Source organism: Manis javanica, chromosome 15, assembly GCF_040802235.1.
Source record: "Manis javanica isolate MJ-LG chromosome 15, MJ_LKY, whole genome shotgun sequence".
In the NCBI taxonomy this organism is placed as follows: Eukaryota; Metazoa; Chordata; class Mammalia; order Pholidota; family Manidae; genus Manis; species Manis javanica.
In genome coordinates, this window is record NC_133170.1 from 86,375,360 (window position 1) to 86,387,387 (window position 12,028).

The 12,028-nt window shown below is 59.9% G+C and overlaps 1 protein-coding gene across 1 annotated transcript in view; it reads right to left on the reverse strand.

Moving 5' to 3' along the window:
• Positions 1-9: 9 nt before the first annotated feature.
• The window catches only part of CLTCL1 (clathrin heavy chain like 1), an 82,570-nt gene continuing 70,551 nt past the window's right edge, over positions 10-12,028 (reverse strand). The window contains 6 exon segments of the mRNA XM_073223147.1: positions 10-1,001; positions 1,795-1,870; positions 4,239-4,460; positions 7,554-7,724; positions 8,005-8,115; positions 8,449-8,580. Coding sequence (XP_073079248.1) covers positions 883-1,001; positions 1,795-1,870; positions 4,239-4,460; positions 7,554-7,724; positions 8,005-8,115; positions 8,449-8,580 — 831 coding nt within the window. The 3' untranslated portion in view covers positions 10-882.

The window sequence follows — 12,028 nt, forward strand, 5'->3', positions numbered from 1 at the left end:
AACTGAGGCCGGGCGGAGCGTCCGGAGGCAGGCGCAGGGGCGGGACGACAGCCCAGCCAATGGCCGGGCCCGGGCCCTCGGGAGGCGGCGCTGCGCCCGGGCCTAGAGAGGTGGGTCAAGGTGCGGTTTCTGTAACTTGCCTCGGTATGTGGCGGGCTGGGTGCGGGAAGGGGCGGGTTTCACGGTCTGTGTGCCAGTCAGGAGCGACAGGACCCTTGGCAATCACGGGTGGAGAGAGGACCCTTTCCCGAAACACGTGGGGCTAGCTACCTCCCCGAAGTTTGAGGGTTCGGCCTTTCAACACGCGAATGGCCACGTGGCTACCACAGCTGCCACGGGATTTAAAGCTCCACGTAGGGCGCATCGTCGGGGAAGAACCCGAAGGCAGCCGCAGGTTCCCCGCCCCGCAAGAGGTCCTGGAAAATCCTACGTCCCCTCCTTCGCACACCAGCACCAAGCAGGGAAACTTTGCCTTGATCAACCACCTTTAATATTCATGATCGGCGGGAGGCTCTGAGCCAGGTTATAAGGTCTGTTCAGCTGTGTCTGCAAGTAGCCTGGAGGGGGCGGCTCCACCGGTGCAGAATGTGGAGAGGGTGCCCTTCCCCCACAGGACCAGGGAATGTTGCAGACAAGAACTCCCCAGGAATGTCTGGCTCCGAGTCAACTTCCCTGCGTGAGGGCTGGAGCCAGTTTTCTCCCAGTCAGTGGCTACCCTGGCCTCAGGCTCAGGGCTGGCTCAGAGGCTGCCATCACTGGGCCTCGGCAAAAATAATGTGCAGGTGTCCCTGCCTGCCATCAGGGTCCTCTGTGCTTCTGGGCTGACACGCCCCCTGAGGAGGGTAATAACCCAGTAGAGGGGGTGTTGCCACTGAGCACCCACTACACGCTGAAGCCGGACACAGGAGGCTGGGTGAAGGCAGGAGCAGCTTCATATCCATAGGGGAAGCCAGTAGGGGCAGGGGCTAGGCCTGGGCCTGCTGTCAGCATCAGCTGCTGACCTGCACAGGGAGACGCCAAGGGTGAGCAGAACTCACTGCTCCCAAGTCACCAGGGCCCAAGGAGCAGGTTGCACACCAGCCCTGACCACCCAGTGGCTGAGGCACCACAGAGCAGGTGCCTAGCGGCAAGGTCTGTGGGAACTGCTGTTGGGCTGGCCAGGCAAGAGGGTAAGCTAGTCCCAAATGGGACACTTACTTATTAGCTCAACTGGCTGGGTCTCACTCATGCCCATCAAAATCTAAAAAACCAGATTGACATTAATGGTGGGTGGGCACAATGACCCCAAGCACAGCTGGTGGGAGAGTTGAGACCAGGCTCGTTTGCTGCATGTCACACCATGCCCTCAACCTGTGTTAGTCGCAGATACCAGGACTCAACAGCCTGTCTGTGCAGTGCACACACGAACCAATTTATCTGCTCAACAGCCAGGCCATCCAGGCAGGCTCCTAAGGGCAAAGTCAGCAAGAGGCTTACTGCCTGGTGGGGGGCCAGGCAGGGTGGCACACAGAAGCAGCTTGTCGTCAGCTGGCTGCCAGGCACAAGGAGAGGCAAGGCAACCCCACCAGGAAGCAGGCACCAGAAATGGGGGGGGGCAGGGGCTGTGCCCCTATGAACACTACTGAATACACGAATCTCCTCCACACCTGGCGGCCATGGCGGTCTTCCTGTCCCCCCCACCCTGTCCATTCCTGCCTGGACCTGAAGCCCAGTCAGGGGAAGGTGGTACGAACTGCCTCCCGTTTTCTCCCCTCCCTAAGGGGCAGGGGACTAGGGACTACAGGTGCCACGTACCAAACAGGAGAGGGGCGGCTTCCACCACATGCTCCTCCTGTTTGCGCAGACTCTCTGAGGCATCCAGTCTGTCCACCTGCAGAGGCGAGAGCACAGGAGCGCCTGTCTGAGAGCCTCAAGCAGTCAGGGCCTGGAGGCGAACGTGGGGCTGGACGGCCAGTACACAGCCTCCAGGAGAGAGCGAGCTAAGGAGGCTCCCGGGCCAATGCTGTGCGTGCAGGGCCCTCTGCCCTGCTCTACAAGATGAACCCTCTGTAACTGGACAGAGACGGAGTGCCCCGTTGAACCCCAGCCACTGTTCCAACCTAGTACTTTCCAAGCGGGCACTTGGCTGCCAGGTGCACCAGAGCAATCGTGGGTGACTGCAGGCTGTGTGTGGCACGGCTGATGGGGCCAAGTGCTCCCCTGGACACAGGACCACCACCAAGATAATGCAGTGCTCCCTGCTTCCAGCCAGTCCTGGCCACCTACTCCTTCCTAGGAGATCAGTCACTCACAAGTGTGACATCTGGGACATCCTCCCTGCAGGGAAGATGCGCCCCGAGAGGTGGGCGCTGTATCAGCCATCTGAGGACAGCTCCCCCTCACTCTTCAGTGCTGCCCAAATGAGGCAAGAGCCGAGACTGAGGTCTCCAGCCGGAACGGGTCTGTGGCCTTGTCTGGGCCCCTCCACCTCACAGCACCCAGCACTGGGTCCAGTCAGCTGGGCCCCAGCCTCAGCTGAGAACCAGCCCACATCCCATCAGTGCCTGAGAAGCCCCTCTCAAGCCCCCTCCTCTCTCCACCGTGACAGGCACCTGGTCTGGTGCTGGCGGAGGCACGTGGGACGGCAGGCAACAAGGCCAGGAGCTGTGGCAGCTGCTGACTGCTAGGACTAGAGGAGCGTGGGGACCCTGGGCCAGGAAGCAGGGTCTTTCCAGCAGGAAGGCATCAGCTACCCAAGCACACAGTCCCAACTTGGGTTAGCTGCGTGGCCACAGTGCTGACCGAGGGGACACGGCTCCCAGGATGCCCTCTATCACCCACCAGAAAGGGAGTGTGCTTCCCCAAGTCCTGGGAGGCCCTTTGGAGGCCCAATCCCTGCAGCACGGAGTTTCTGCTGGGCCCAAGTTCCCCAACTTCAGCAAGAGGGTCCGGCCATATTCACCCTCTATGCAGGGCTTGGAACAGACTGACTGCTTCCAGGTTATGGCAACTTAGGCAGGGGGAGAGCTGTCCATCATGGGTAAAGTGGCTGTTGAGGACAAGCTCCACACAGCAGATACCTCATGTAGGGAGCTGCCTTCCACTGTGTTGAGGAACCAGGGACCCTTGTGAAGTCAGCCAGTCTGTGTCCTCTGGCAGCCCGCATTCAGGCTGAATGGCCAAGGTGCCCTTCTCCCACCCCCTGCAGAGTCTCAGGAGGCCTCCCGCTCAGATGTGCTATGTGGATGGGACTGCAGCAGGGGGATGGCCTTGAATGGCCCCTGGGATGGCTCCTGCAGGGGCTGGGCAGTTCCTAGGAGGCTCTGTAGGCAGCAAGCAGAGAAAGCCCTTGCGGGCCAAAGCTGACAGCACCCGAATGCACCCCCCAAAGCTTCCCATTTCTTCCCTAGAACCACTGAAAAAAGCCACAGCCTAGTGGCTTCTGGCATTGTGGGGCCTCCACCTGGCTGGAAGAAGGGTAGGTGTATGGCTGGAAGGGCAGGTACGTGCTGCTGCGTGGTGGCTTTTCTGATGCCTTAGAAACAAACTGGGCCAGATAAGTGGGTCTCTGGACTGGGTCCAGCTTCTAGACAGGGACTTCTACGGCTTCAACACACAGGGAGAGCTAAAACCACACACTGCCATCTCATTAAACAGCTCAACAGTCTGCAAAGAAAGCTAGAGTGGGACACAGGGGTGCCAAGTGACATCTGGAGTGGCAGAAGTGACATGCTCAGACATGATTATGGCCCCTGGGCAGGGGAGACATGGGTCTGAGCCCATGTTTTCCTCTGTCAGCTCTGGACTGGGACTCCAGTGTCGCAGGCTATGGAGGGATGACCACCTTCCTGACAATATATTAAAGGGTTAAATACGTGTTAAGGTTCCTACTAAATGCTTGGCAAAAGAGGGTCACCACGACAGGTCTTCCAACAGCTGCACCCTGGACTCGACGAAGGGGCACCGAGAGGTGGGTGGCCCCTCGAGCCCACAGCTGTGTGCTGGAGGCTGCCAGCCGGCACCTCACTGCTCTCTCCTCATGAAGCCCTGGGCAGCGGGTGAGCACACCTGTGCCTCTGGCCCTGGGTGGGTGGCTCTCTAAGGGGAGGTGCTCAGTTCTATCCAGCGACCCCACAGTGATGTTCTAGGAGAGGTCAAAGTCACTCAGGTGTGAAGGACGAGGCCTCTCCTGAAGGCAGGCGGGGCTGATTGGGCAATCAGGACTGGCAATGCCACGTGGCAGCAGGGGCAGTACTCACCTTGCTCAGGTCCTCCTTCATCACCTGGATGAAGTAGGGCATGGCCAGGCCCACAAGGCCGTGTCTCCAGGCCAGCTCAAGCACCAGCTCCGGGGAAAGCAGGTCGTAGCAGGCGAGGAGAGAGGCTGCGAAGCACTCCTGCTTGCCCTCCTCCAGGAACCACCGCAGCAGCCTCTCAGCCAGCGCAGCGTCCCGGGACGCCGCAGCAAGCCGCATGGCATCCTGCAACCAGGGCAGACACACAGCTCAAGCCCACCCTGCCTCATGCCCCCCGAGGCACTTCCTGAGCTGCAGGGCACTGGACAGTACCAGGTTCCATGAAGGCCCTCACCTCACCTGGGGTGGGGTGGAGGTGTCCCTGCGCCTCGGCTGCCCTCTGGCAGGACTGAGTACCACCTCTGGGAGAGGGGGGACTCTGAGTGTGGCCCTAGTAGCAGGTCTTTGCAGACCTGCAGACCTGCCAAGGAGGTAGCACACGTGGTTGCTGGTGCCCTGGGAGAGGGGTCTCAGAGCCCGACTGGCATGCAGAAGGGGTACAAGGGGCTGCCCCGGGGGAGGATTTTGAAAGGGGTAGGGACAGTGCCAGCAGGGCCTCCTGTAAGGGCCAGAGTCACTTGCTGTGCTCAGGCCAACAGCCCGCACTACCCTGGACTCAACACAGAGCAGCTATGTGGACATGGGTAGTGCCCAACAAGATGATTTGCCCTTTCTTCCTGACATGAAGTTGTCCCTAAAAAATCCCCAATCACTACTTTCACACTTGCAAATGTGTCTAAAGCATAATTAAAAAAAATCACACCCACCCAATGAGGAGCCCAGAGGCCAGCATGTGGGTCAGCCCCGAGTAGGCACGGCCACGGTACCCTTCAGAGGTGAGGAACCTGAGGCCCACAGGTGGGTCACTCCGACGATGAGGCACAGGTGGTCTCAGATGCCATCTGACTGCCTACCGAGCACGGCTGCTGCTACCTGGAGGCACACACTGGTGCCTCTGTGCTCACGGGGCCTCACACCCACTCAGTCACCTGACATGAGCCTTCGAGGTCCAAACTGGAGACTCCAGCACCCTGTAAGGCAGCTTCTGCAGTGCCCAGTGGTCCTCCTCCCAGAAGGACCCTTGCTGCTCTGAGAGACCTGCCTCATCTCCATGCTGTTCCTACAAAGGCACCAAAGTCACGCGAAAGCTCAGGACACCCCAGGCCTCCCAGGCCTGCTGCCAGGGACGCCAGCTCCTCTCTCCCCCATGGTGTCCTCCAGTCCAGCTGGGCCCACCCTTGGCCAGCCTGTCTGTAACTTGTGCCTAAAAGTAGGCACTTCTCTCCCTCCATGGCCTTGGGGACTGCCCATAAACTCTCACAGCCTCAGTCGCCACCAGCAGAACGTGGCCGTCTCTAGTTCCCTTCTGCCCTGTAACTGCCTGCTGGCAGCTTCTAGAGGACCCAGGTGAATGAGCCCCAGGTGACTCAGAACGAAGCTCAGGCCTGAGATTTTCCCACACCTTTCCACTTCTCACCACCGCACTGGCTGGTGTCACTATCAGGGCATCTCTCTCCCTCATCCCCATCCCTCCCTCCCTCCCAAGCCACTGCTGGCCTCCTCCAGGGCCTGGCTCCAGCCCTCCCCTGCTCTCTGCTTACCATCCCCTGGCCCATGACTACCGTCACAGGCTCCTGTTCTTCACCCGTGGGCAGAAGGGGCCTGTGCACACACCTAGGTGGGCCCAGGCGGCACCTGCCTACATCCGGCACCTTCCTCATGTCCTGCCTGCCCTGCCAATCCTCAACTGTCCTAGCTTCCCACGTGCAGTTACTGCCCCCTCCACTCACACTGGCCTCCAGGCAGCGTGCACATGCCTCGAGGTGGTCACCCTAGCCAGGTGACTGTCCACTGTGCCTTTACACCCAACGTCTGCAATCTGCAAAACATGCTTCTTGTTCTGTAACTGTCCCAGGAACCAGCGGTGGCCACTCAATGTGCAGTGGCCCACTGTGACCACCCAGTCTTCCAGGCCCCCCTCCCGGGGCGGGTTACCTGCCAAGGCACTGCTGACACGTGTGTGTGTATGTGGTGGGGTGGGCATCACAGACCCTTCAGCACCACTCTGTCCTCCACCTACTACACGTAGCACCAAAGCCACAGGCTGACGTCCAGAAGCACCCTGGGAGTCAGTCAGTCCAGTTGAGAACCAGCACTGGGACATAGCCAACTGCCTCCCGCCTTTGCTTTGTCTTAGATCCTCTTCCTAGTGCACTTTGCTGAGTGGGACTGTTGGCTGGAGGAAGGTGGACACCAGAGAGGTGAGGAGCCTGTGCATTCAAGACCATGGCACATGCCACTGGCAGGACACGGCAGCTGTGACCCCTTGCCAGACGGAGCCCTGCTGACGCCTCCCAGGGCAGAGCCTAGCCCCCAGTGCGCAGATAGACCCCTCTGCAGGCCCTGTCAGCACCCAAGGATCACCAGCACTGTCACAAAGAGTGAGGAGATGACGGCAGGTAACAGGTCCAAGCTGGAGGTGACGACTTGGGGTGACCCTGGTATGCCCTTGATGTCAAGGGTCTCTGGCCTCAGCCCATGTGCTGTGAGAGGGACGCACCTGCGTGGGGTGGAGGGAGGCAGCTGTTGTGTCCTGGGAAGGTCTCAGGAACACAAAGGACAGCTCAGAATAGCATCCTCAGGCCAAGCTCATGGCCTGTGGAGGGCCTCCTGGGGGCTCCGGGCACACAGAACACTTGGAAGTCGGCTTAGGCGTGCAGAACAGCACAAGGGCCCCCTTGGGCAGCGGCTCTTGCCCCCACTGGGGAGATGCCGAGGACAGGCGGAGAGGCGGCAGTGCCTCTAGGTTCTGCGATCTCTTCAGGCAGCCCACCCTGGCCAGCAGACGCCCAGGCCTGGATCTGCGCCCGAGGATGGTGCAGAGCCACTGCTCAGTGGCAGAAACAAGTACTCTGAATGTGATTTTACCTTAATCTCTGAATGTGATTTTAACGTAATGTTTCTATTCCCCAAATCTTGATAATAAGCAAAGCAGGTGCCAAGTGAACATGACCACATTGCTTAGGGAGAGTGAGATTTGCGAGTAACTGCCGGAAAAGAATCAACTTCGTGAGAGCCAGTCTTTCACCTCGAGTAACTTCTAAGGGGCTCTATGTCAGTGGCAGATGATGACCATCACTCTGCTCTAAAGATACGGACGCTCCCCACTTAGCTTCCTCTCGGTTCCCTCCACAAAGGTCTCCCGCTGGGGGCTGTGGCCACTCCCCACGCACTCAGAGTGCCAGGAAGCCCGGGGGAGGTGGGCACTGAGACACTGACCCTGTGGAGCCAGTCCTTCTTGCACAGCTCCACGCTCTGGGCCCACCGGCCACTGCCCTCGTAGAGGTAAGCGGCAATGCGCCGGAACTCGATCAGTTGGTGCTTCTCCAACCTCTGCGCCAGGGCGATGTTGTCAAAGTTGTTGTAGGCATCGACAGATGCTCTCAAACCCTAGGAGGACACAGCCTTCTGTGGGTGAGGGACTGGGTGGAGCTGCCACCCAGGAATCAGTAGCAGTTGCTGCCACCATGGCCTTGGTGGTGGCATAAAGTCCTGCCCATCTGCTCACAGTGCCCTGTGGGGGCCACACCCACTTCTGCTCCAGGGCGGCCCACTGAGAGCACCCCAGCCAGCGTGGAGGGGGCCTCTCATGCCCAAAGCAGCTGCACGGTCCCTGGGGCTCGGGGGCAGCTGCCACCGCCCTCTGACAGGGCTCAGTCCCCACACCCACCTGGTAGCCTTCCTCTTCTGTCAGCAGGTGGTTGAGAGCCTCGTTCACACTCTTGTTGTTGTGGCTCTGGACTGACCGCAGATAAGGCTTCACTAGGGGCAACTGACCTGCCTGATGAGTTGGGAGAATGGTCAGGGCATGCAGAAAGTCACCAGGCGTCCACTGTGACATGCTGATGGGCTGGTGTGTACAGCCAAGGTCCAGGTCTCCTCCCAGAACCCTGGAACTGACAGGCCCTACCCACACACTCACACAAAGGGCTGCCTGTGTCACTCGGCAGGTGCCAGGTTTAGCTGTGGACGTCTGCCTGAAATGCAGACTCGAATGTGGAACCTAAAGCAGCACGCCACACTTCACCTTTAAATTGGCTGAGGCTTCTCTCAGAGATGGCTATTAAGGTAATACCATGAAGCTGGCCTTGGCCCGGGGCACTGGCTGGCTCACCCCTGAGAAGAAGCTGATGGTCCGGCTGTGGTCCAGCCGGGGTGCCAGCACGAGCAGCAGGTCACTGATGAGCAGCGGTTTGTAATCCAAATAGAACTGCAGGGCTTTGCAGTAGAGTTCCACATTGGCGACCTGCGGGCAGGGCTGAAGGTGAGGACCGGCCCACCCGCTGGCCGCAGATGCTGTCCACTGACCGTACCGCCTTCCGCTTCGTGCCCTAAGGCACTTCATTATCGAAGCCTGTCATGACCATCCCTTTTAAGACTGAATACCCCTTTCCGACACGTACCCATATCTCTGGCATTTTTCTCCTCAGCACTTGCCACCTGCCAGGCTAAGAGGCAAGCGGCCTCTGTCCCCTGCCTCACCCCAGCACCCACCGCGGGACCTGAAGCAGGGCCAGTGCTCAGCCAGTTATCTGCTGAGTAGTGAATGAGGGTAACAAGTCAGAATAACTCGAACTCCAAAACAAGGTTTTATCCAAGCAAGCTTTCCCCAGCCCTCCTTGGAAAGCTCAGCTTGCTCTCGTGTCCCCAGTGTTCTCTGGCAAGGCGCTGTGGTGTTCAGACTGGGCACCAGCCAGCAGAGGAGCTGGATGGCTCCGGACCGGTCCTGTGCCCCCTGGAAAGGGAGTCCTCCTGGCTTGCGGATGGCAGGGCCTGTGTTCAGAGGAGGGCATGGCGGTCCCTGCCCTTCAGAAAGTGTGACAGGTGAGGGGCAATGAGCATGTCCTTGGGAGTGTGCGGAGGTTCAGGGGTGCACACGGGGCACGGTGACACTAGAGCCGTGTGGGTGGAGAGGGTGGGTTCAGGTGAGTGGAAGAGCCCCATCTGCAGCCCTGCTGCTACTGGCACCCTTGCTGATGACGGACAGCTGGACGTTCCTCTCTACTCCAATTAGGACGTGACGTACCCTTCCCAGACCAGGGCACTCGCTGTGGTCACAGAGTCTGACCCACATGGGCCTCAGGGTCCGAGTGCTGCCTCTGTGGATGCAGAGGACCGTGGTGACCCTTCTCCCAGGCACGCTTGCACAGAGCTCCGGAACCTGTTCCTCCTCCAGCCTGGCCCTTTTTCTCAGTGATATCCGGGCCTGGATCAGGGGTCTCTAGCCTGACTAGATGTCTAACAAGCAGAAAGAGCTGTTGGGACATAAGGCTGGGTCAAGGGCCACAGGCACTGGGGCTCCAGTTCGCCTACGGTGGTGAGTTTCCTCTTCTGAGGTGCTGGCTCCCTAGAAGCCCCTGCCAGCACTTGCAGGATGACTGAGGGATGAGGGAGGACTGAAAGGATGGGCCTGGGCCGAGGTGCTTCCCCTGGAAAGGCCCCTGCTTGCACAGCTGGCAGAGGTGGTGGGGAAGAGCTGGCTCTCCACTCCGGGCACACAGGAGACCTGCTTCCCTGCTTTTTGAACAAATCTGTGTGGCCTTCACTAAAGCATGGCCGGTGTGCCCTGTCCCTCTGGTGGACAGTTTGAGGCATAACACAACTGACCACACTGCTTCCCCGACTGTGGAGACCTAAGGCTGGACAAGAGCTGGCCAACCACCTGGCTTGGCGGGTCCATGGACACTGTCATGTTGGGCTGAGCTGCTGATCCGGAAGCACCTGGTGCCCTCTGGAACGTGTGGGGCTCCCACCAGGGACACTGGCATCCACCCACACTCCTCCGGGGCGATGCACCAGGAAGGGCGCGCCAGCAGGGCCAAGCCCGCCCGTGCAGCGGGCAGATGGCCGCCATCCTGCTCAGGCACACACGTGCATGCTGGCTCCATGAGCCTAGGCCCGGGGGTAAGGCATGGACCTTATTTTGCAGAAAAGAAAACTGAGACTCAGAGATTGTGTCACAAGCTCACGGGAGACCAGCCAAGTGCACTCTGGCTCCTGACACATATCACACCCTCTGTGGGAGGCATGGGAGGCAACTGCTGTATGCCAGGCACTGCCATAGACCACGTGGCAGGCAGGAGGCACTACATCTGTTATGGATGGGGTCGCTGAGGGTCACGGCAATGACACCAGCCCAGAGGGACAGAGACTGCGAATGGCTGAGTGGGGACGCAAGTCTGGTCTGTGTCAGCAAGGCCCATGCTCAGCCCTCCACTGCCCAGCCCTGCGCCCAGGAGATTCCAAAGCCTTCCTCTCATGTGCCCAGAGCCCCAGCAACGTCCCCTCTGCTGTGCCACCACGGCAGCCAGTGTCCTCTACCCCTCTCTCTTCCATACATGAGCTGATGGCCTGCCTCCCATGTGGCAGACAGAGGCATCAGCGTGCACACCAAGGACAGAACACGGCCGTCAGTGCATGGGCACGGCTCCCACGTGAGGCCATGGGGTCTGTCAGCACGTGTCATGTGACTCAGGATGCCAGGCTGAGCTCCACCCCTCCTCAGGCATCTGCGGTCACAGTGGCCCACACGAGGGTCACGTGACAGGGAGGCACCCGGGCGAGTACACCAGATACTGCTAAGAAACAAAAAGCACTGCTACGCCTACCACGGCATGCCATCCACTTCAAAAGGTGCCCTCTCATCGGAGGAACTGAATGTGAAAAAAGCACGCTTAGATCTGTTCTGGTGGGTCTGCAGCATGTTTCTGTGCCTGGGGCACGGGAGCTTGTGACCTGCCTGCCCTTCCCCTTGCAACCCGCAGATCCCACTCAGGGCAGGACCTCCGGCAGGCCGCTGCTGACTTCACACCCACCACACCAACTGGTGAGCGGAGCATGTGCAGGACCTCAGGGCGACCCATCCTCCTGACAGCTGCCCCTGAGGGCGGATGCTGGCACCACCCCCGCCCCCAGCAGCCAGACGGGACAGAAGGCGTTGCCCTGGCCAGTGGGGTGGGGGGAAGGGGCCTACACCTGCACCCGGGAGTAGCAGTCAGGATGTTGTCTATCACTGCAAACAGCAAATGGGAGAGAAGTGTGGTCACATTACTCACTCAAGGCCACCAGGACTGAACAAGAGCGTACAAAGCCGAAGGCCTGGGGACTGATGACAGAGCTTCCCCCCTTACCTCCTAACACGTGTGCAGAGCCCAGAGCGGTCTGGAGGCTGGGCCCACTCAAAGGCCAGAAACAGAATAGCGGAGGCCCACTTGGTGCTTACGCCCAGACCTGACGCCTTCCGGTGTTTTTGGCAGCTGGTGGAGCAGCCCAGGTTCCTGGATTGGCCTAAATGGACTACAGGGGGGTGTCTGCTCCTGGGCACAGTGGGCACCCCAAGGCCAGCAGACCTGGGCCCGTGCCTTCACCATCTGTGCTCCTCTGGGGGTCAGTTTTGGAGAGACATGGAGAAAAAAATATGCTAGATGGTGAAAAATATGAAAAAAATGTAACAGGAAATGGTGATAAGACAGGGGTGGGAGCCCCTAGTGACAGGGCAGGAGGAACAGTGAACGTCAAGTTCTGGCTGTAAAGGGCCCCGTGTGGGAGCGAGGTGGGCCGACGCGGTGCTGGGAGGCTGGGGCAGGGGGCGGCGGGGGGCGGCGGCTGGACCGCAGCAGCATGCTGCCCTTGCCCTGCCCTCATGCCCTGGGGCACACACCCTGGCCCTCGTCCCACCCACCCTGGGACAGGCC